This window comes from Moschus berezovskii, chromosome 14, assembly GCF_049115385.1.
Source record: "Moschus berezovskii isolate FMDL1 chromosome 14, NW_MosBer_1.0, whole genome shotgun sequence".
Lineage (NCBI taxonomy): Eukaryota > Metazoa > Chordata > Mammalia > Artiodactyla > Moschidae > Moschus > Moschus berezovskii.
Genome location: NC_142473.1, coordinates 53,536,374 through 53,561,571, shown reverse-complemented (window position 1 = coordinate 53,561,571; position 25,198 = coordinate 53,536,374). Strand labels below are relative to the sequence as shown.

General features: G+C 38.7%; 1 protein-coding gene and 1 pseudogene across 1 annotated transcript; both read left to right on the top strand.

Moving 5' to 3' along the window:
- The first annotated feature begins 963 nt into the window (after nt 1–963).
- Nucleotides 964–1,911, top strand: LOC129553964 (olfactory receptor 51L1-like; annotated as a pseudogene).
- Nucleotides 1,912–13,313: 11,402 nt separating this feature from the next.
- On the top strand, nt 13,314–14,249 carry LOC129553963 (olfactory receptor 52J3). Its single transcript, XM_055422632.2, has one exon. It carries the CDS (start codon nt 13,314–13,316, stop codon nt 14,247–14,249), a length of 936 nt encoding a protein of 311 aa, XP_055278607.2.
- The last annotated feature ends 10,949 nt before the right edge of the window (nt 14,250–25,198 follow it).

The following is a 25,198-nucleotide window of genomic DNA, read 5'->3' as shown; positions in this document are numbered from 1 at the left end:
TTGTATATTGTCACCTTGCTTATTTAACTTATATGCAGAGTACATCATGAGGAATGATGGGCTGGAAGAAGCACAAGCTGGAATCAAGATTGCTGGGAGAAATATCAATAACCTCAGATATGCAGATGACACCACCCTTGTGGCAGAAAGTGAAGAGGAACTCAAAATCCTCTTGATGAAAGTGAAAGAGGAGAGTGAAAATGTTGGCTTGAAGCTCAACATTCAGAAAACAAAGATCATGGCATCTGGTCCCATCACTTCATGGGAAATAGATGGAAAAACAGTGGAAACAGTGTCAGACTTTATTTTTTTGGGCTCCAAAATCACTGCAGATGCTGATTGCAGCCATGAAATTAAAAGACGCTTGCTCCTTGGAAGGAAAGTTATGACCAACCTTGATAGTATATTAAAAAGCAGAGACATTACTTTGCCAACCAAGGTCCGTCTAGTCAAGGCAATGGTTTTTCCCATGGTCATGTATGGATGTGAGAGTTGGACTGTGAAGAAAGCTGATCGCCGAAGAATTGATGCTTTTGAACTGTGGTGTTGGAGAAGACTCTTGAGAGTCCCTTATACTGCAAGGAGATCCAACCTGTCCATTCTAAAGGAGATCAATCCTGGATGTTCATTGGAGGGACTGATGCTAAAGCTGAAACTGCAATACTTTGGCCACCTCATGTGACAAGTTGACTCACTGGAAAAGACTCTGATTCTGGGAAAGGTTGGGGGCGGGAGGAGAAGGGGACGACCGAGAATGAGATGGCTGGATGGCATCACCGACTCTGTGGACATGAGTTTGAGTGAACTCCGGGAGTTGGTGATGGACAGGGAGGCCTGGCGTGCTGTGATTCATGGGGTCGCGGAGAGTCAGACACGACTGAGCGACTGAACTGAACTGAACTGTGACTTTGTCAACTCTGACTCTCTCATCTCTTACACCTAAAGGGCTTCTGAATGACCACCATGGTGGTCTGGAATAACAGTAATGATAGGGAAACCATCTTCCTCTTAGGTGGTTTCCATGGACTAAAGTCTGCTCATGGTTGGCTCTCAATTCCATTATGTCTTGCATACCTGGTGGCATTTATAGCCAACATCACCATCCTCTCTGTTGTGTGGAACGAGCCCTCACTCCACCAGCCCATGTATTATTTGTTGTCCTTCTTGGCAATAGCTGACCTGGGCATGTCCATGTCTACACTCCCTACAATATTAGCTGTGTTATGGTGGGAAGCCCTGGAGATTCAAATAGGGGCTTGCTTTGCTCAGCTCTTCTTCATCCACACATTCACATTCTTGGAGTCTTCAGCGCTGCTGGCCATAGCTTTTGACCGCTTCGTGGCTATCTATCGTCCCTTGCACTACTCAAGCATCCTCACTAATGAGGTCATTGGAAAGATAGGCCTAGGCTGTTTGATATGAAGTGCAGGAGTAGTGATGCCTACACCCCTATTACTAAGGCGCTACCATTACTGCCATTCTAATGTCCTCAGCCACCCTTTTTGCCTGCATCAGGATATTCTTAAATTATCCTGTTCTGATACCAGTGTCAACAACATCTATGGGTTGTGTGTGGTCATTATCACATTGGGCACAGACGCAGTTCTCATACTCCTCTCCTATGTCCTAATTCTCCATGCTATTCTTGGGATTGCATCTCATGAAGAATGACTAAAGGCACTCAATACTTGTTTATCCCATGTATGTGTGGTACTTATCTTCTTTGTCCCTCTAATTGGCGTATGCATGGTCCATCGCTTTGGGAAACACTTGCCTCCCACAGTCCATATTCTCATGGCGGATATTTACCTGCTTCTCCCACCAGTACTTAATCCCATTATCTACAGTGTCAGGACCAAGCAGATTCGTCTAGGAATTTTTCACATGTTTAGGCAAAGAAAGAGGCTTTAGAAAACATCCCACTTTCATCAGTTAACATTGATTTGAAGGAAGATTTTCTCCATTGGAATCTTAACTCTGCAACATGTTAGATATGTGATTTTGGAGAATTCCCTAATTTTTATTCTATTTCCAGATTTTTTTTTTCTTGGTAAATTTGGGATTTTATCCTTGCTCTCATTATATTCTAGCATTATATGAAGATCCTTTACAAATATGTTATGAAGATTTTAATATAACTGATATAAAACATATTGATATAAAGCAAACTGATATAAAATATGTTTTACAGTTTTTAAAAATAAAAATCAATTGAAATCTTTTAATCCAAAGACTCAACTGTGGTTATCATTCATTTTAGTCCATGATTAGTTATTCCTTTGTCAAGTGCCAGAATTTTGTGCAAACTTTTGTTTGTTTTAATAATCTACAGTTGGCATGTATTGGGCCTGAAATTTTAAAGACCTTACCAAACCCAATCTTTATTCTGCCAAATATCATCACTGTAACTGACTTTTTTTCCTTTGCTCACACCTTAGTTTGCTCTTCAGTTATTCCCTTGTATAGCTATTAGAATCATGCTCACTTTCTACTCTTCAGTTCAGTTCAGTCGTTGAGTTGTGTCCGACTCTTTGCGACCCTATGAATCACAGCACACCAGGCCTCCCTGTCCATCACCAACTCCCGGAGTTCATTCAAACTCATATCCATCGAGTTGTGATGCCATCCAGCCATCTCATTCTCTGTTGTCCCCATCTCCTCCCGCCCCCAGTCCCTCCCAGCATCAGAATCTTTTCCAGTGAGTCAACTCGTCGCATGAGGTGGCCAAAGTATTGGAGTTCCAGCTTTAGCATCAGTCCTTCCAATGAACACCCAGGATCGATCTCCTCTAGAATGGACTGATTGGATCTCCTTGCAGTCCAAGGGACTCTCAAGAGTCTTCTCCAACACCACAGTTCAAAAGCATCGATTCTTCAGTGATCAGCTTTCTTCACAGTCCAACTCCCACATCCATACATGACCATGGGAAAAACCATAGCCTTGACTAGACGGATCTTGGTTGGCAAAGTAATGTCTCTGCTTTTTAATATACTATCTAGGTTGGTCATAATTTCCTTCCAAGGAGTAAGCGTCTTTTAATTTCCTGGCTGCAATCAGAATCTGCAGTGATTTTGGAGCCCCAAAAAACAAAGTCTGACACTGTTTCCACTGTTTCCCCATCTATTTCCCATGAAGTGATGGGACCAGATGCCATGATCTTAGTTTTCTGAATGTTGAGCTTCAAGCCAACCTTTTCACTCTCCTCTTTCACTTTCATCAAGAGGCTTTTTAGTTCCTCTTCACCTTCTACTGTTGAGATAAACATATAGGCCATGATTACTCACTCAAGGTTGACATATAAAAAGTTGAAATATCAAAACAGGCATTCATTCCTCTGAGATCAAGGGAATGAGACTAAATCTGGAACATTAATGGTTTTAGAGTGTGTTCACCCACACATTCAGATTATAATTTGGGATTAAAATAATGAATCAAATAATTATACACAAAATAAACATCCAATTTCTCTTCATTGCTGTGATGCAGCAACAAAGATCAGACATAGTCCCTCACTTTAAACAGCAACAGAAAACATGGAAAGTGTATGAAAGAATAATTCTAAGAAGTAGGGTAAAAGGTAACAAAGAGTGATTTCTAAGAGAAGGGGGAAAAATGAGTTGAGCCTGGTGATTGCCCTAGTTTATTTATTGGAAATTTATTGAGTCTTGAAGTGAGGAGAACCCTAATAGAGTCTGGTGGTCTCCCTGAATTATGAGGCAGAGTAACAGAGAGCAGAAAGTTTCACAAAGACAGATATGTGATCCATAGGACACTCTTCAGAGGTCTTCAGTTGTGTATTGATCATTGTATGTTTGTGATGGAACTACTGAGACTGGGAAAAAGCCATCAGAAAGAAGTAGATGGAATGATTTTTTAAACTTTCTATATGACTGAGAAGAGTTTGTATTCTCATAGCCAGAGTAGAGAAACTTTGTAATACACAGAACATCCGTTTGTATATTCAGAAGTTTGTTGCCTTAGCAATGGGGCAAATTATCCCTTAATTAAAAAATGTCTTGGTTATTTCTAACCTTGTATAAAGAAAAGTCTTGAAAGAATTAAACTGTTGATATGTAATTTTATTACACATAAAAATAAAGATAAAATTTATATTTCGAGAAATACAAAGAAAGATGAGTAATAGCAGAATCCATACTGATGACTCAATCCATAGAAACATATGCCTAGATGAGACTAATAATGGGATAAGTAGACCATAACATTGGAGAAGGAAATGGCAACCCACTCCAGTGTTCTTGCCTGGAGAATCCCAGGCACGGGGGAACCTGGTGGGCTTCCGTCTATGGGGTCACACAGAGTCGGACACGACTGAAGTGACTTAGCAGCAGCAGCAGCAGACCATAACATTAAAAAATATATAAATATGATCATTATATTCAAGAATGTAAAGGAAAGCATTAACATATTAAATAGAGCTATGACCTTTTAAAAGATGAAACTTAAGTTCCAGAATGAAAATTAGTATGGGAGAGATGAAAAGTGTACTGAATGAATTTAAATGAGAGGGAATAGACTCAAAAATGAACTAAGCATCTTTGAAATACTGGAGATCATCACGCTGTCTAATATATGCACATAACTGGAAGTTTAAAAAGAGAAGAGAACAGGGAAAAAAAAGTATAAACAACAGTTTGCTTCCTGAATTTAATAAAACTAAGTCCACAATCCAAGAAGCTCAATAAACACAATCTGGAAAAGAATATGAATAAAACTATAGAGAAGCACATCCTAATCAATTTGCTTAAAAGCAGTGGAACCTTCTGAAAGCCGACAGAAAAATGACATCAAATTTACAGAGACAAAGATAAGAATGAAGACAGCCTTCTTGCCAGAAATCATGCAACCCAAAAGACAGTGGAGCTATATCTTCCTAGTACTAGAAAAAGCAGGAATAGCAACCAAACACCCTAAAATGCTATACTCAGTAAAAACATTTTTAAAAAATGAGGACCAAGTAAAAGTATCATATATTTAGCAACTGAAACAATTTAACTCAAACAGAGCAGCAGTATAATGTTAAAGGATGACTTAACAGCAAAGATAATGCATTGTGGTATTAATTACATAGGTAGAAATAAAATATGTGACAAAAATAGCAAAAAGACCAAAATGTGGGTAATATTAGTATATTCTTATAAGATTCTTATTTTTTTTACTGTCAATAGAATTCTTAATCTATATGCAAAATGATACATTACAGGAAAGTAGATAATGACAAGCTAAAGATGTACACTAAAAATTCTGAAGGTGTTACTAATATATACAGCTAAACAAAGTATCAGTTCAGTTCAGTTCAGTCCCTCAGTCGTGTCCGACTCTTTGCGACCCCATGAATCACAGCACGCCAGGCCTCCTTGTCCATCACCAACTCCTGGAGTTCACTCAAACTCATGTCCATCGAGTCGGTGATGCCATCCAGCCATCTCATTCTCTGTCGTCCCCATTTCCTCCCACCCCCAATCCCTCCCAGCATCAGAGTCTTTTCCAGTGAGTCAACTCGTGGCATAAAGTGGCCAAAGTATTGGAGTTTCAGCTTTAGCATCAGTCCTTCCAATGAACACCCAGGATTGATCTCCCCTAGAATAGGTAATAAATAAATAAGTGGTTATTTTAAATCATAATACTATTCATTAGAAATATAGGAAAAGTGGAAAAATGGGAAAAGAACAAATTAACTATAAAATATACAGTAAGATGGTAGCAAATGGAAACATTTACACTTCTGTTTCTCAGACACATATATTCTTTCTTTAGAATAATTGATAATTTAGTGTGTACTGTATCCTGGATGGTTTATGCATTATTGTAGATAGCAATTTATAAGCTGACAACTAAGACATACACACAATAGGTAAATCTATCACTTCATTGGTTTGCCAGCTTAATAGTATAAGATATAATCAAGCCATCTCATGGACATGTGTCCACTGCTGTAACTCACTGAACACCTCTTGTTGTAAAATGGGTCCCTTGTTTCTATATGATATTATGCAAATTCTATATCAATGTATTGCTGCTGCTCAGTCACTTCAGTTGTGTCCGACTCTGTGCAACCCCATGGATTGAAGTCCACCAGGTTCCTCTGTCCATGGGATTCTCCAGGCAAGAATACTGGAGAGGGTTGTCATTTCCTTCTCCAGGGTGGTGGTGGTTGTGGTTTAGTGTCTAAGTCATGTCTGGCTCTTGCAATCCCATGGACTGTAGCTGCCAGCCTTCTCTCTCTATGGGATTCTCCAGGTGAGAATACTGGAGTGGGTTGCCATTTCCTTCTCCGGAGGATTTTCCCCTCCCATGAATCAAACGTGGGTCTCCTGCAGATTCTTTACTGACTGAGCTATGAAAGAAGCCCCTACTGGCTTCTCCAGGGTATCAATGTATTGAGCATGCTATAGTCCTTGGGATAATGAGTGAGACTCTGGGAAGAAAAGTCAAACTCATACTCAGAAAATATTTCCAATCTAAATGGAATGCTTCCTTGTTTAGAGTATAAATGTCTAATGTAGCCAAATTGCCACCAAATGGTTGGTCTTCTTGGACGATGGTGCCATATTGGGGTTTGCTACTGGTCTCCGGCTAAGGTTTGGGTATTCAGCACTGGCAGGAGTAGAGGGATGAACTTTGATGAATGATAGTCCATAAAGCTGGACCCATGCATGGTCTCTCTCACTGTTAGCATGGCTACCCTATTTAAAGACCACTGTTCTCTATGGTTAATGAAAGACACTGGTTGTTGTCAATTTAGATCAGACACTGGTTGTCAATTTGGTTTGTTGTGATCCACACAGTCAGAGGCTTTGGCATAGTCAATAAAGCATAAGTAGATGGTTTTTCTGGAATTCTCTGCTTAATCGATGTTCCAATAGATGTTTGCAATTTGATCTCTGGTTTCTCTGCCATTTGTAAATCCAGCTTGAATGCCTGAAGTTCTTGGTTCACATGATGTTGAAGCCTGGCTTAAAGAATTTTGAGCATCACTTTGCTAGGGTGTGAGATGAGTGCAATTTTGTGGTAGTTTGAACATTCTATGGCATTGCCTTTCTTTGGGATTGGAATGAAAATTGACCTTTTCCAGTCCTGTAGCCACTGCTGAATTTTCCAAATTTGCTGGCACATTGAGTGCAGCACTTTAACAGCATCATCTTTGTAATAACTCAGCTGGAATTCCATCACCTCCACTAGCTTTGTTCTTATCGATGCTTCCTAAGACCCCCTTGACTTCGCATTCCAGGATGTCTGGCTCTAGGTGAGTGATCACACCATCGTGGTTATCTGGGTCATGAAGATCTTTTTTGTATAGTTCTTCTTGGTATTCTTGCCATCTCTTCTTAATATCTTCTGCTTCTGTTAGGTCCATACCATTTCTGTCTTTTATTGAGCCCATCTTTGCATGAAATGTCACCTTGATTTCTCTAATTTTTTTGAAGAGATCTCTGGTTATTTCCATTCTATTTTTCTCCTCTATTTCTTTGCACTGACCACTGAGGAAGGCTTTCTTATCTCTCCTTCCTATTCTTTGGATCTCTGCATTCTTTTCAATTTGTAAGGCCTCCTCAGACAACCTTTTTGCCTTTTTACATTTCTTTTTCTTGTGGATGTCTTGATCACTGCCTGCTCTACAATGTCACGAACCTTTGTTCATAGTTCTTCAGGCACTCTGTCTATCAGATCTAATCCCTTGAATCTATCTTTCACTTCTACTCTATAATCTTAAGGGATTTTATTTAGGTCATACCTGAATGGTCTGAGCATAGAAGAATTGATGCTTTTGAACTGTGGTGTTGAAGAAGACTCTTGAGAGTCCCTTGGAATGCTAGGAGATCCAACCAGTCCATCCTAAAGGAGATCAGTCTTGGGTGTTCATTGGAGGGACTGTGTTGAGGCTGAAACTCCGATACTTTGGCCACCTGATGTGAAGAGCTGACTCATTGGAGAAGACCCTGATGCTGGGAAAGACTGAGGGCAGGAGAAGAAGGGAACAACAGAGGCTGAGATGGTTGGATGGCATCATCGACTCGATGGACATGGGTTTCGGTGAACTCTGGGAGTTGGTGATGGACAGGAAGGCCTGGTGTGCTGCAGTTCATGGGGTCACAAAGAGTCGGACACAACTGAGTGACTGAACTGAACTGAATTGTCTAGTGGTTTTCCCTATATTCTTTAATTTAAATCTGAATTTGGCTATAAGGCATTCATGATCTGAGCCACAGTCAGCTCCCAGTCTTGTTTTTGCTTACTGTATAGAGCTTCTCCATCTTCTGCTGCAAAGAATATAATCAATCTGATTTTGGTATTGACCGTCTGGTGATGTCTATATGTAGAGTTTTCTCTTTTGTTGTTGGAAGAGGTTGTTTGCTATGACCAGTGTGTTCTCTTGGCAAATCTCTGTTAGCCTTTGCCCTGCTTCATTTTGTACTCCAAGGCCAAACTTGCCTATTAATCCAGGTATCTCTTGACTTCTTACTTTTGCATTCCAGTCACCTATGATGAAAAGGACATCATTTTTTGGTGTTAGTTCAAGAAGGTCTTATAGGTCTCCATAGAACCATTCAACTTCAGTTTCTTCAGCATTAGTGGTTGGGACACAGACTAGGATTACTGTGATATTTAATGATTTGCCTTGGAAATGAACAGAGATCATTCTGTCCTTTATGAGATTGCACCCAAGGACTGCGTTTCAGAATCTTGTTGATTAGGATGTTTACTCCATTTCTTCTAAGGGATACTTGCCCATAGTAGTAGATATAATTGTCATCTTAATTAAGTTTGCCCATTCAAACCCATTTTAATTCACTGATTCCTAAAATTTCAATGTTCACTCTTGTCATCTCTGGCTTGATCACTTCCAATTTACCATGATTCATGGACCTAACATTCCAGGTTCCTATACAATATTGTTATTTATGGCATTGGATTTTATTCCCACCATCAGTCATATTTACACCTGGGTGTTTTTGCTTTGGCTCCAGCTCTTCATTCTTTCTGGAGTTATTTCTCCACTCTTCTCCAATAGCATATTGGGCACCACCAACCTGGGGAGTTCATCTTTCAGTGTCATATGTTTTTGCCTTTTCATACTGTTCATGGGGTTCTGAAGGCAAGAATATTGAAGTGGTTTGCCATTACCTTCTCCAGTGGATCACATTTTGTCAGAACTCTCCACTATGGCCTGTCCATCTTGGGTGGCCCTATGCAGCTTGGATCATGATTTCACTGAGTTAGATAAGGCTATGGTCCATGTGATCAGTTTGATTCATTTTCTGTGACTGTGTTTTTCATTCTATCTGCCCCCTGAAGGATAAGGATAAGAGGCTTATGGGAGCCTCCTGATGGGAGAGACTGACTATAGGGGAAACTGGGTCTTATTCTGATAGGAAGGGCCACGCTCAGTAAATTTTTACTTACTATCTCTTAGTAACACATTAAGGAGAAGGCAATGGCAAGTCACTCCAGTACTCTTGCCTAGAAAATCCCATGGATGGAGGAGCCTGGTAGGCTGCAGTCTGTGGGGTCGCTAAGGGTCAGACTTTCACTTTCACACATTGGAGAAGGAAATGGCAACCCACTCCAGTGTTCTTGCCTGGAGAATCCCAAGGACGGGGGAGCCTGGTGGGCTTCCGTCTATGGGGTCACACAGAGTCGGACACGGCTAATGTGACTTAGCAGCAGCAGCAGCAGTCCTAACTGGAACAATGGGATAAAAACCTCAGAGAAAAGGTGTATGACCTTACCTAATGTTTCTTGGCTTTTGTTCTGAAAATAACTCTTACTAAACTTATCGGTTACATGCCCATGATTTCCAAGAAATTTCCATATTTGAATACATGTATATGAAAGTATTTTAGAATATATATATATGTAGACATATATATATACTTAAGTATGCACATGCATATACACATATATGTTTGCACTTCATATGATGTATGAAGTTTTATATTTCCAGAGATTTAAGAACTGTGGTGCTGGAGAAGACTCTTGAGAGTCCCTTGGACTGCAAGGACATCCAACCAGTCCATTCTAAAGGAGATCAGTCCTGGGTGTTCATTGGAAGGACTGATGCTAAAGCTGAAATTCCAATACTTGGGCCACCTCATGCAAAGAGTTGACTCACTGGAAAAGACTCTGATGCTGGGAGGGATTGGGGGCAGGAGGAGAAGGGGACGACAGAGCATGAGATGGCTGGATGGCATCACCGACTCGATGGACATGAGTTTGAATGAACTCCGGGAGTTGGTGATGGACAGTGAGGCCTGGTGTGCTGTGATTCATGGGGTTGCAAAGAGTTGGACACGACTGAGCGACTGAACTGAACTGAACTTTAAGATTTGTGTGATATAACTGAAAGACAAGAGTCAAAAGAAACATTTAACTTCATTCTTTGTAGTCTATGCTTTATATCTTAAACCTGATTATGCTCTTTCTTAAATATTATCTAAGATATCTGCTTAAATCTAAAGAGATTCAATTTTTGCACTCAAATACATTCCAGTCAGAATAAGAACTATGTGTACATTTGAGTCAGCACTAATGGAAAAATGTTACGATAAATGAGAACTTTCACCAAATGTTACAGACTGGTGGTGTAAGAGATTTCTCAGTATAGTTTACATAGGTCCAGTGTTTACAAAGGTGGTGCTGTGAGCTAAATTTTATTTTAATTAACCACTTAAAATATGCCAGGAATTATACTGATAGCTAGTACTTAATTTATCTTCAAAAAGATAAATTGGTCAATTATCATCCCTAATTTTCCACTTGAGGAAACTGAGAGATAAAGATAATTAGTAAATCACTCATGGTGATATAGCCTTACATGGGGAGTCCAATATTTGAACTGAGTCAGATCAATCCCAGGATTGGCTATTTTGACCACTCGTCTCTATGGCCTCTGTGACATATATATGATAACTGTAAAAGGGGAACAATCATGGACAGAGGATAGTGGGTCCAAAGACCCCTAAAGCTAATCATTCAATGAACTGAGATACCTGGTCAGTGAAGGGAGACAGGGAAAGCTAAGGCTGAAAATGGAGTCTCCAATGCTAACTTATTATGTTTGAACTTAGAATATGAATTAGGTGCCATTTTGTCTAGAAAAGAGCAACCCATAGAAGTTGACCTCAGAATCTTGCCTAGAGGAACATGAATACTTCTCTTTATGGCATATACAAATGATAATATCTGTGTTTTTATCCCACATTCATAACTTTCTATAAATCCCTAACCATGTTACTTTCTCTTGGGTTTCTCTTTTCCTAAATCATAGTCTGAGCGTTTTGTCAGCAATCTCAGAGGAGTTAATCTCAGAGCGTGATTTAAAAGAGAAAGCTAAATTAACTCATTTTTCCCAAACCTATAAGCAGCTACAACCTTAATATAAAACTTCTCTCTCTGGACTGTATGAAAAAAAAAGACATAGAGTTTTGCTGTTTGATATTTATCATGTGTCTCTCTTTCTATGAAAAAATGAAGCATCATGCATGAATTTTCTTTTTATTTAGGTGTTTACTGACCTCAAATGAAAGAGGCATGATCCATCCAATGTGGCTGAGAACTACTACTTTGAAATGATATGCTTGATGCAGTAATCCATTTCAGGTGGGAAATTTTGCAACTTTTAAATAGAGATTGGGCATCTTTAAAAATATCTAAAGGATCAAAGACATTTAAAGTCTACTTACAAGAATGGTTATTTAGTTGGTTGATAAAGTAAAATTTCTGATTCTGGAATAGGTTACAGGGATTGAATGAAATGCATTTATGAAGCAGGATGAAAATCTGAGGTGAACAGTGGCATGTTATTGAGCATTTATTTACAGAGATGAACCCAAAGCAGGCATCATAATGTCCAGAAGGTTTGCTCTTCACCTGCACCCTGACAGGGGCCACTGGCAATTACCTGTTTCAGTTTTTTAAAAGAAATACATAAAGGAGCATTGCAAAATACAGCTGTTCTCTATCTGTCCATCTCTCTTTTTTTCTTTCTTTCATAAACACACACACCAACTTCAGAATGTGTACAACATTTATTTTATTCATTCAACCTGATATATTTCCCATGGAAATATAGAGTTATACTAAGGTTAAAACAGGAGTCTATGCTACTTTATCCTGAACTTGAAGCACCCTGCCTCAAGTTGGGAACCCAGAGAAAGTTTATTAGCTTCATTATTTGAATTTATGGGGTTTCTCCTGATTGCTTCTTCATCATTTTGAAAGCATTGCAAAAGTGCTTCTATTTCCTTTAGACAATGATGAAAAGCAATTCTCTCTTCTATTAGATTTTGTTGTTCCAGGCTTTTTGTGATGCTCAAAAATACTTTCTGCAGATCCATAAAGACCTAAAGCCTTTTAGGCTGTACTCTACTCACACTTCCAATGTCTTAGCCAGGCAGAAGGAGTGAATAGAGTACATGCCAGTTCTGAAGCAGTAATAAAATAATCAGGTTTTCTCAGAGGAGCTGATGTAGAGTGAACAGTGAATGCAGAATTTGCCACATACCACTAGAAACCAATATATTCATAACAATCGAAAATGAAGCACTATTAAATGAAATGACTGAGAAAATAGATACATCAATGAAAACCTACAGAAGTTTATTATCTTTTTATTATTATCTTTCTTTCAGGTATCTTTCAAGTACAGAGGTATGTGTCCACTTGAGTCTGTTCTTGGGCAGGTATCTCAGAATGTATTTTTTTTTCTTATGATAATATATGTCTCTGATATTTTGCTTCTGTCATTTTACAGAAAACTATGTTTGATCTTGGAATTTTCTGTATGTCAAAATGATAAATAGATCTTTAGATAAATTCTGCTTTTTCTAATTATGGAAGTGTTGTGTGCATTCATGCCTATGACTACTTTCTCATCTGCCTATCTCTTTTTGGGGTATGTCTGCATTCTCACACGTGTATCTTTGGTTTTCAATGTGTCCATCTTCAGTATGGATTTCAAAAAAGAATATAGAGAATATTAAATTATTCCATACTTCATGCTATGGTTTATGTTTTCTATTCTGCCCAGGGCTTGATGATAAACCTTAGATGATTTTAAAAAATAGGATTAAATGTTTATAAGGATTACATATTTTGAGACTGTACCATTCAAATGAGCATGGCGTGATTTAGGATATGAAAAAGAATTAACAGACCTTCCAAAGCAAAATTTTTCATTTCACATTATATTGAAACACTAAGCTAATCATTTTCATAACCAGTTCTTACTGAAATTTCTTTTTTTCTTCCTCCTTCTAGGAATGACAACTTCTTCTACTCTGTGACTTGGAAGGATGTTTTATCACAATAGGAGCATTTTTCACCCAACCACGTTTTTCCTCATTGGAATCCCAGGTCTGGAAGAGGTCCATGGCTGGATCTCCCTGCCTTTCTGCTCTGTTTACCTTGTGGTTTTACTGGGCAATGTCACAATTCTGCTGGTCATCAAGACAGAGAAGACCCTCCGGGAGCCCATGTTCTACTTCCTGGCCATCCTTTCAACAATTGATTTGGCCCTTTCAACAACCTCAGTACCCCGTATGCTGGGTATCTTCTGGTTTGATGCTCATGAGATTAACTTTGGATCTTGTGTGGCCCAAATGTTCCTGATCCATACTTTTACTGGAATGGAAGCTGAAGTCTTACTGGCGATGGCCTTTGACCGTTATGTGGCTATTTGTGCTCCACTCCACTACACGACCATTTTGACATCCCGTGTGCTCATTGGCATCAGCATGTGCATTGTAATTCGTCCAATTCTGCTTACACTTCCCATGATCTATCTCGTCTATCGCCTACCATTTTGCCAGGCTTATATAATACCTCATTCCTACTGTGAACACATGGGAATTGCAAAACTGTCCTGTGGAAATATCCGAATTAATGGTATATATGGACTTTTTGTTGTTTCCTTCTTTGTCCTAAATCTAGTCCTTATTGGCATCTCCTATGTTTATATTCTCTGGGCTGTCTTCTGTCTCACATCCCAAGATGCACGACTAAAAGCCTTAAGCACATGTGGGTCCCATATTGGGGTCATCTGTGTTTTCTATATCCCCTCAGTCTTCTCTTTCCTTACACACCGATTTGGACACAAAATACCTCGCTATATTCATATTCTTGTTGCCAACCTCTATTTGGTTATCCCACCCTCACTCAACCCCATCATTTACGGTGTAAATACCAAACAGATATGGGAGCCTGTGCTCCGTGCCTTTATTAAAAAATAAGACACTTACCACATTGTTTTATTAAGGATTTTGATCTCTCAAGGAAGATATGTGTATTCTTGCTTTAACAAATATCTCCTGGTCCTGACCTATTGCTGCTAGATTGCAACACAAGTTGATTTATTCCTAACTGCTGACTAATGGGTTCTAGGACTTGTGGAAACTTTACTGGAGCTTCAGTTCAAAGGTTAATAGGCTGTCTTGAAAGGAAACTGTTGTGGTCTCTATTTGTACATCATCATACTTTGTTCTGGATGGCATGAAACTGCTTCTCTTCTAGGCAAAGAATGTATTATATGGTGTGTTTTTAGCTCTTTAACTAGAGAAATGTGGTACTGGGACTTTGACCCTGTATCCTATGTCCAATACTCAATTGTTCATTTTTTTTATTCTCCTAATTTACATTCATTGTGTGTTTATTGTGTGTATTGAATCATTCTTATCATTATTCAGTCCCCAAGTTGTGTTCGACTCTTTGCGACCCTATAGACTTCAGTATACCAGGCCTCCCTGTCCCTCACCATCTCCCAGAATTTGCCCAAGTTCATGTCCACTGAATCTGGGATTCTTATCATTAAGAATGATAAATGAACCAAAATAAAATGAATGTCTGTTCTTATAGAGCTTGCATTCTCTTGTGCCCAAAAATAAAGCCAAGTTCATGGGCTTCGGCAACCTATGAACTAAGGAAGGAAAGAGGTGATCATCAGGGGATGACTGACTCATACTGTACGTGGCCAGGACTGCCGATTGCCTATGCTCTGTCCAGTTAAAAATAAAATCATTACTAAATTTGTAGCTGAAGTGGAAAGGCCTGCCAAATATGTAAGATTCAGAGGATTGGTAGCCAAAACAAACAGAAAATTTCAACACTCTTTCTCACTCATACCATCAGTGCCATTTCAGTGAGCTTCTCTCTAAATTCAGACCCATAATATAAGGGTAGTGTTGTAGTTAAATAACATATAGCATTTCTATCTATGTGATACATACTGGTCTTTATCACTTCACTGCCTCTTCTCTCAGTCTACACTTCATCATTTTATGATGTTTTCAGTTCAGTTCAGTTCAGTCGCTCAGTTGTTTCCAACTCTTTGCGACCCTATGAATCACAGCACACCAGGCCTCCCTGTCCATCACCAACTCCTGGAGTTCACTCAAACTCATGTCCATCGAGTTGGTGATGCCATCCAGCCATCTCATTCTCTGTTGTCCCCATCTCCTCCGGCCCCCAATGCCTCCCAGCATTAGACTCTTTTCCAGTGAGTCAACTCGTCGCATGAGGTGGCCAAAGTATTGAAGTTTCAGCCTCAGCATCAGTCCTTCCAATGAACACCCAGGATTGATCTCCTTTAGAATGGACTGGTTGGATCTCCTTGCAGTACAAGGGACTCTCAAGAGTCTTCTCCAGCACCACAGTTCAAAAGCATCAATTCTTCGGCGATCAGCTTTCTTCACAGTCCAACTCTCACATCCATACATGACCACGGGAAAAACCATAGCCTTGACTAGACGGACCTTGGTTGGCAAAGTAATGTCTCTGCATTTTAATATGCTATTTAGGTTGGTCATAACTTTCCTTCCAAGGAGTAAGTATCTTTTAATTTCCTGGCTGCAATCAGAACCTGCAGTGATTTTGGAGCCCAAAAAAATAAAGTCTGATACTGTTTCCACTGTTTCCCCATCTATTTCCCATGAAGTGATGGGACCAGATGCCATGATCTTCGTTTTCTGAATGTTGAGCTTCAAGCCAACCTTTTCACTCTCCTCTTTCACTTTCATCAAGAGGCTTTTGTGTTTCTCTTCACTTTCTGCCACAAGGGTGGTGTCATCTGCATATCTGAGGTTATTGATATTTCTCCTGGCAATCTTGATTCCAGCTTGTGCTTCTTCCAGCCCAGCGTTCCTCATGATGTACTCTGCATATAAGTTAAATAAGCAGGGTGACAATATACAACCTTGACGTACACCTTTTCCTGTTTGGAACCAGTCTGTTGTTCCATGTCCAGTTCTAACTGTTGCTTCCTGACCTGCATATAGGTTTCTCAAGAGGCAGGTCAGATGGTCTGGGATTCCCATCTCTTTCAGAATGTTCCATGGTGTATTGTGATCCACACAGTCAAAGACTTTGGCATAGATGTTTTTCTGGAACTCTCTTGCTTTCTCCATGATCCAGCGGATGTTGGCAATTTGATCTCTGGTGCCTCTGCCTTTTTTAAAACCTGCTTGAACATCTGGGAGTTCACGGTTCACATATTGCTGAAGCCTGGCTTGGAGAATTTTGAGCATGACTTTACTAGCATGTGAGATGAGTGCAATTGTGCAGTAGTTTGAGCATTCTTTGGCATTCCCTTTCTTTGGGATTGGAATGAAGACTGACCTTTTCCAGTCCTGTGGCCATTGCTGAGTTTTCCAAATCTGCTGGCATATTGAGTGCAGCACTTTCACAGCATCATCTTTCAGGATTTGAAAGAGCTCAATTGGAATTCCATCACCTCCACTAGCTTTGTTCGTAGTGATGCTCTCTAAGGCCCACTTGACTTCACATTCCAAGATGTCTGGTTCCAGGTGAGTGATCATGCCATCGTGATTATCTTCGTCGTGAAGATCTTTTTTGTACAGTTCTTCTGTGTATTTTTGCCACCTCTTCTTAATATCTTCTACTTCTGTTAGGTCCATACCATTTCTGTCTTTTATCAAGCCCATCTTTGCATGAAATGTTCCCTTGATATCTCTAATTTTCTTGAAAAGATCCCTTGTTTTTCCTATTCTGTTGTTTTCCTCTATTTCTTTGCATTGATCACTGAGGAAGGCTTTCTTATCTCTCCTTGCTATTCTTGGAACTCTGCATTCAGATGCTTATATCTTTCCTTTTCTCCTTTGCTTTTCGCTTCTCTTCTTTTTTCAGCTATTTGTAAGGCCTCCTCAGACAGCCATTTTGCTTTTTTACATTTCTTTTCCATGGGGATGGTCTTGTTCCCTGTCTCCTGTACAATGTCATGAACCTCCATCCAGAGTTCATCAGGCACTATATCTATCAGATCTAGTCCCTTAAATCTATTTCTCACTTCCACTGTATAATCATAAGGGATTTGATTTAGGTCATATCTGAATGATATAGTGGTTTTCCCTACTTTCTTCAATTTAAGTCTGAATTGGGCAATAAAGAGTTCATGATCTGAGCCACAGTCAGCTCCTGGTCTTGTTTTTGCTAACTGTACCGAGCTTCTCCATCTTTGGCTGCAAAGAATAGAATCAATCTGATTTCAGTGTCGACCATCTGGTGATGTCCATGTGTAGAGTCTTCTCTTGTGTTGTTGAAACAGGGTGTTTGCTATGACCAGTGCGTTTTCTTGGCAAAACTCTATTAGCCTATGCCCTACTTCATTTCGTGCTCCAAGGCCAAATTTGCCTGTTACTCCAGGTGTTTCTTGACTTCCTACTTCTGCATTCCAGTCCCCTATAATGAAAAGGACATCTTTTTTGGGTGTTAGTTCTAAAAGGTCTTATAGGTCTTCATAGAACCATTCAACTTAGGCTTCTTTAGCATTACTGGTTGGGGCATAGGCCTGGATTACTGTAAAATTGAATGGTTTGCCTTGGAAACGAACAGAAATCATTCTGTTGTTTTTAAGATTGCATCCAAGTACTGCGTTTCAGACTCTTTTGTTGACCATGATGGCTACTCCATTTCTTCTAAGGGATTCCTGCCCACAGTAGTAGATATAATGGTCATTTGAGTTAAATTCACCCATTCCAGTCCATTTTAGTTCACTGATTCCTAGAATGTTGACGTTCACTCTTGCATCTCCTGTTTAGATCATCTTAAACCCATGATCTATTTCTAGTGCCTTCCTGATTAATGTTCAATTTATCCAATCAGTCAATGATTAGTCAATTTCTTCATGACCAAGGACTTTCAACTGATTCTACAATAAGATTTTCTTAGACCAAACAGTAGGGTTTTGCAGCATCCAACTTGTCACATTATTTTCTATTGTTAACAAGTTATTTTCTTTTTCAGACTTAAAAAAAATTAAAGTAAAATTATAATAAATATATTTCTTCCTACAACTCATTAATTAATGAATTTTAACACTCCAGTAATCTCAAGTTAATGCTTGTTAAATTAAAGTTGAAATCATCTTTAACACTGTTGCAACAGATCTTCTCATTTTTCCAGAGGCAAATTTTATTGTGTGCTTTTTGACATTACAGTACATGAATTTTTCGCTTTATAACCAATCACACCATTTTAGTTAGATCATGTTAATTAAGTTAGAAACCTTACTACGTATTTTGTTTAATACCATTGATTTTATTTACATATTTCTCTATGAATAGATACTGATATTATTTTTTAACTAGAAAGATACTACCTATGCTTTCATTTTCTTCCTGGTACATTTTTAGATCATTTATCCAGGTTGTATAATTTTATATAAAATTACCAGGTAGAAGGATTGTAATCAATTATAACATAATTCTGCTTTCTTGATCTTTGCTTTTGATCACTTTTTAAAAATTTCACACTTTCAATACTTTCCTTTTTCTACATTTTTATGCTTTCTGATTTAACTTTCCTAAGATTAATTAATTAAGTGTTCATTTTCTAAGTACCCTGGTTTGTAGTTACCCTATTCTAAACAAAACAAAAATTTTAGGCTTCTTTGATTTTTCCCATGGTTTGACTTAGGAATTGTCATTCCAGAAGGTTAGCATAGTGCATTGGATTCCCTTGGAACTCCTTTCCTGACCTTAAAGGAACACTGTTTTCAGTCTAGCATTTGATCTCAGTAGTAAAGCCAGAGTGAGAGTCAGAAAGCTTGGGTGGCTGAAAAATGAAACTTCACTTAACATGGATGTTCCATCAATTTCTTCACGTGAGAAATTTTAGTTATCTCTCTATAAGTAATTCTCATTCATTTCTCCATAATACTTTTCCACAAGTTCCAGAGTTACTATTCTAAATAAGAAGTGGTGGCAGTACAGAACAAGGTGGCTTGACTTCAGGTAGTATCAGAATAAGCCTGGAATTGTCTTCTGCACCCAATAAGTGAGAATATGAAAAAGAGACACTACCACACATCAGGAGTCAGATTGCAGCTTAAAGCAAAACCATGCAAACAAATTGATTTTGTGAATATCAACTTCTAAGCCTGGAAGCTATATCTGAAAATTATAAACCAAGACTATTCTTATGGTTACAGAGACCCATACACTGAAATGAAATGGAGGTATGAGGTGTGTTCTTAGTAGGCATTCCGAAAGGCACTTCTTACCCCTCATATTTATATTTTCAGGTGTGTATGTAGTTACATGCAAAAGTATAAGTGAAGACCTTATAATACACTTCAGTAAACTTTAACATGCTTGTTGAAACATGAAATAAGCTCAAGTAAATACAGAGAAAGAAGGCAATATAATATATTGAATAATAATATAGATTTTGGAATCAGACATATGGGTTCAAATTCTTTGTTGCTGCTAAAATTTTCTATAGCTCAAGTTTTCCATATGGATAATGGAAATAAACATAGTATCTATGCTGCAGGGCTATTTCAAAGACTAAAGACATTGAGAAAGTAAAATACACTTTGAAAATACCTCTTACCTAATATCACATTAAGTAATATCAGTCCTAACTATAACAATGTGATAAAGGCTTAAAATAGGAAGGTCTCATGGGGAAAAAAATTCTTAAGTATTATCTTTACATAATTTTGAATTATAAGTAAAAAAACAAATCAAACAAACAAAAACTCCCAATAATTTTACTTAACTTACTTAAACATTAAGGGAGATTTTCTCTCACCTTAAAACAAAGTGCAATAAAAATATTGGTCTGAGTTCCTTGTTACCAAGAAGAAGTTGTTCTGATATTTTTTGATAACTAGGCAGTATGTTTTTTAAAGTATTTCAGAGCTGACATTCTGTGACTCACTTGTGTCTAAGGCTGCTCTTGTCATGATTCTAAAACATCTAACCAGCAACTCCTTAAAATAGATGCTTCTTCATTCCAAAGTAGCAGAAAAAGGGGTATGAACTTCCCTAATATTTCTCAGCTTATGTTCAAAAAATAATTCTGATTAAACTTATCAGTTACATGCCCATGCTCTCAAAAAAAATGCTATGTTTGAATATATACATATTAAACAATTTTAGAACATATATTTACAGAGATATATACATACACACATGTGTGTGTATATATATATATATGTATGTATATATGTATGTATGTATGTATAGACTTCCCTGTGGCTCAGATGGTAAAGAATTTGCCTGCAATGAAGGAGACCTAGTTTCAATCCCTCGGTCAAGAAGATGCCCTGGAGAAGGAAATGACAACCCACTACAGTATTCTTGCCTGGAGAATTCCTTGGAGAGAGGAGCATCATAGGCTACAGTTCATGGGGTTGCAAAGAGTTGGACACAACTGAGTGAATATATTTATACTTCATATTATGTGTGAAATTTTAAATTTTGTAACAGTCAACTTTAAGGTTTGGGAGATATAACTGGAAAGACAAGAATCAAAAGAAATATTTAATTCCATGCTTTATATCTGCAGCCTTTAAATCATCTGCTTTATATCTTAAGCCTGATGTTGTTTTTTCTTAATTATTAAAAACATCTGCTTAAATGTAAAGAGCTATAATTTTTGCACTCAAAATAAATTTATTCCAGTGAGAATAATAACTATGTGTACGTTCAATTCAAAACTAATGAAAAAAATTTTTAAATAAATGAGAACTGTCAGATCAAATGTTCCAGACTCTGTGGCATGAGCGATTTCTCAGTATAGTTTATATAGGTCCAACTTTATGAAGGTGGTGTTGTGAGCTAGCTCTTAATTAGTCACTTAAAATATGCCATATATCAGGCTTCCCAGGTGGTTCATTGGTTGGGAATCTGCCTGCCAGTGCAGGGGACTTCGATTCAATAGCTGGTGCAAGAGGATTCTACATGCTGCAGAGCAACAAAGCCAGGACCCCTCAAGGACTGAGCTCATGTGCTTCAATTAGAGAGCAGCCTCTGCTCGCTGCAACTAGAGAAAGCCAGTGCAGCAAGGAAGATCCAGTACAGCCAAAAATAAATCAATTAATAAAAAAACAAGCCAGATATTATACTAAATGACTGATATCTGATATCTACTACTTAATTTGCTTTTCAAAATACCTCTAGGGAATTGGTATTATTATCATCGCTAATTATACAGTTGAGAAAACTAAGATATAACTAATAAACCACTGATGGTGATATAGCTGGTACATGGGAAGTCCAGTATTTGAAGTGAGACAGTTCAGTTTCAGGATTGACGATTTTTACCACTTCTGTATGGCCTTTGTGATATATATATGGATCATTTTGAAAAGGAAGCAATCATGGACAGAAGATCGTGGGACCACTGACTCACAGATTGGAATCCCTGAAGCTAAACATTCAATGAACCTAAAACACCTGGTCAGTGAAGGAAGACAGGGAGAGCTCGGGCTGAAAATGGGGTCTTCTATGCTGGGCTTTGAATTTCTTTTCCATGGGGATGGTCTTGGTCCCTGTCTCCTGTACAATGTCACAAACCTCCGTCCAGAGTTCATCAGGCACTCTATCAGATCTAGTCCCTTAAATCTATTTCTCACTTCCACTGTATAATCATAAGGGATTTGATTTAGGTCATATCTGAATGGTCTAGTGGTTTTCCCTACTTTCTTCAATTTCAGTCTGAATTGGGCAATAAGGAGTTCATGATCTGAGCCACAGTCAGCTCCTGGTCTTGTTTTTGCTAACTGTATACAGCTTCTCCATCTTTGGCTGCAAAGAATAAAATCAATCTGATTTTGGTGTCAACCATCTGGTGATGTCCATGTGTAGAGTCTTCTCTTGTGTTGTTGGAAGAGGGTGTTTGCTATGACCAGTGCATTCTCTTGGCAAAACTCTATTAGCCTTTGCCCTACTTCATTCCGTGCTCCAAGGCCAAATTTGCCTGTTACTCCAGGTGTTTCTTGAATTCCCACTTTTGCATTCCAGTCCCCTATAATGAAAAGGACATCTTTTTTGAGTGTTAGTTCTAAAAGGTCTTGTAGGTCTTCACAGAACCATTCAACTTCGGCTTCTTCCGCATTACTGGTTGGGGCATAGGACTGGATTACTGTAATATTGAATGGTTTGATTTGGAAATGAACATGCTCAAAATTCTCCAAGCCAGGCTTCAGCAATATGTGAACTGTGAACTTCCAGATATTCAAACAGGTTTTAGAGAAGGCAGAGGAACCAGACATCAAATTGCCAACATCCGCTGGATCATGGAGAAAGCAAGAGAGTTCCAGAAAAACATCTATTTCTGCTTCATTGACTATGCCAAGCCTTTGACTGTGTGGATCACAATAAACTATGGAAAATTCTGAAAGAGATGGGAATCCTAGACCACCTGACCTGCCTGTAGAGAAACCTGTATGCAGGTCAGGAAGCAACAGTCAGAACTGTACATGGAACAACAGACTGGTTCCAAACAGGAAAAGGAGTACGTCAAGGTTGTATATTGTCACCCTGTTTATTTAACTTATATGCAGAGTACATCATGAGGAACGCTGGGCTGGAAGAAGCACAAGCTGGAATCAAGATTGCCGGGACTCTCAGATATGCAGATGACACTACCCTTATGGCAGAAAGTGAAGAGGAACTCAAAAGCCTCTTGATGAAGGTGAAAGAGGAGAGTGAAAAGGTTGGCTTGAAGCTCAACATTCAGAAAACGAAGATCATGGCATCTGGTCCCATCACTTCATGGGAAATAGATGGGGAAACAGTGGAAACAGTGTCAGACTTTATTTTTTGGGCTCCAAAATCACTGTGAATGCTGATTGCAGCCATGAAATTAAAAGACGCTTACTCCTTGGAAGGAAAGTTATGACCAACCTAGATAGCATATTAAAATGCAGAGACATTACTTTGCCAACCAAGGTCCGTCTAGTCAAGGCAATGGTTTTTCCCGTGGTCATGTACGGATGTGAGTTTGACTGTGAATAAAGCTGATCGCCGAAAAATTGATGCTTTTGAAATGTGGTGCTGGAGAAGACTCTTGAGAGTCCCTTGTACTGCAAGGAGATCCAACCAGTCCATTTTAAAGGAGATCAATCCTGGGTGTTCATTGGAAGGACTGATGCTAAAGCTGAAACTCCAATACTTTGGCCACCTCATGTGACGAGTTGACTCACTGGAAAAGACTTTGATGCTGGGAAGGATTGGGGGTGGGAGGAGAAGGGGAAAACAGAGAATGAGATGGCTGGATTGCATCACGGACTCGATGGACATGAGTTTGAGTGAACTCCGGGAGTTGTTGATGGACAGGGAGGCCTGGTGTGCTGTGATTCATGGGGTCGCAAAGAGTCGGACACGACTGAGCGACTGAACTGAACTGAACTGAACCTCAACATAAAACTTCTCTCTTTGTACTGTATAAAAAATGGACATAGAGTTTTATTCCTTGATATCTATTGTGTATCTCTATTCCTGTGGAAGAATGAAGCATCATGTGTGAATTTTCTCTTGATGTGGGTGTATACTGAAGTCAGATGAAGGAAGTATGATCCAAGGTGGCTGAGAACTACAATCTTGATATGATATGCTTGATGGGGCGGGGGTGGGGATGAGGATCTTGTAAATTCTAAATGGAGATTGGGTATCTTTAAGAATATTAGAAGATCCAAGACTTTTAAAATCTACTTACAAGAACAGTAATATACCTGATTGATAGAGTAGAATTTCTGCTTCTGCAAGAGGTTATAGGGATTGAATGAAACACACATATGAAGCCCAATGAAAGTCTGAGGTAAAGAGTGACTCGTTACTGAGAGTTTATTTCCAGAGATGAATCCAAAGTAGGCATCACAATGTCTAGACGGCTTGCTCTTGACCAGCACCTTGACAGTGGCCAATGGCAATTACTGAATTTCACTGTTCAATAAACACACATACAGGAGCATTGCAAAATGCAGTTTTTCCTTCTTTCTTCCTCTATCTCTCTCTCTGTCAAAGTACACTCTCTCCCTCTCTAAATTCATAATGATTACAACACTTATTTTATTTTCTCAACATGATATATTTGCCACGGAAATATAGAGTTATACTGTGGGTGAAAACAGAAGTCTGTGATACTTTATCCTGATCTTGAACCACTCTGCCTCAAGTTGAGGTCCCGGAGAAAGTTCTTTTGTTTCATTATTTAAGTTTATGGGGCTTCTCCTGATAGCTTTTCTGTCATTTTGAAGGCACTGCAACAGTACTCTTCTTTATTTCCACTAGATAATTACAGAAAACAATGACCATTCCTATAATACCTTGTTATTCTGGACAGTTTTAATGTGCCTTCGCCAGATCCATAATGACCTGAAGCCTTCTAATTTGTCTTCTACCCACATTTCTGTTGCCTTAATCAGGCAGAAGGCGTGAACTCAGTCTCTAGTTCTGAAACAGTGATCAAATTATCAGGTTTTCTCAGAGGAACTGATGTAGAGTGAAGAGTGAATAAAGAAGTTGTCACAAAAAAAAAAAAAAAAGAAGTTGTCACATACCACTAGAAATGACCTCAAACACAACAATCTAAAATGAGCCATTATGAAATGGAATGACTTTGGGAAAATAGCGACATCAATGGAAATCTAGAGAATTGTATTATTCTCCTTTTATTATCACCTTTCTTTCTGGGCTCTGGGTGCTTTCAAGTACAGAGGTATGTGTCCACCGGTGCCTGTTCTTGGTCAGGCATCTCTGAATGTTTGTGCTTTTTTCTTGTGATAATATGTAACTCTGATATTTTGTTTCTGTCTTTTTGACAGGATACTCGGTTTGATTTTGGAATTTTCTCTTTGTCAAAAAATGACAATTCTCTAATCATTAGAGAATTTCTGCATTTTCTAATTATGGAAGTGTTGTGTGCATTCATGCCTGTG

Coding starts and splice junctions, on each gene's coding strand:
- LOC129553963 (XM_055422632.2), top strand. CDS start 13,314: ATGTTTTATCACAATAGGAGCATTTTTCACCCAACCACGTTTTTCCTC.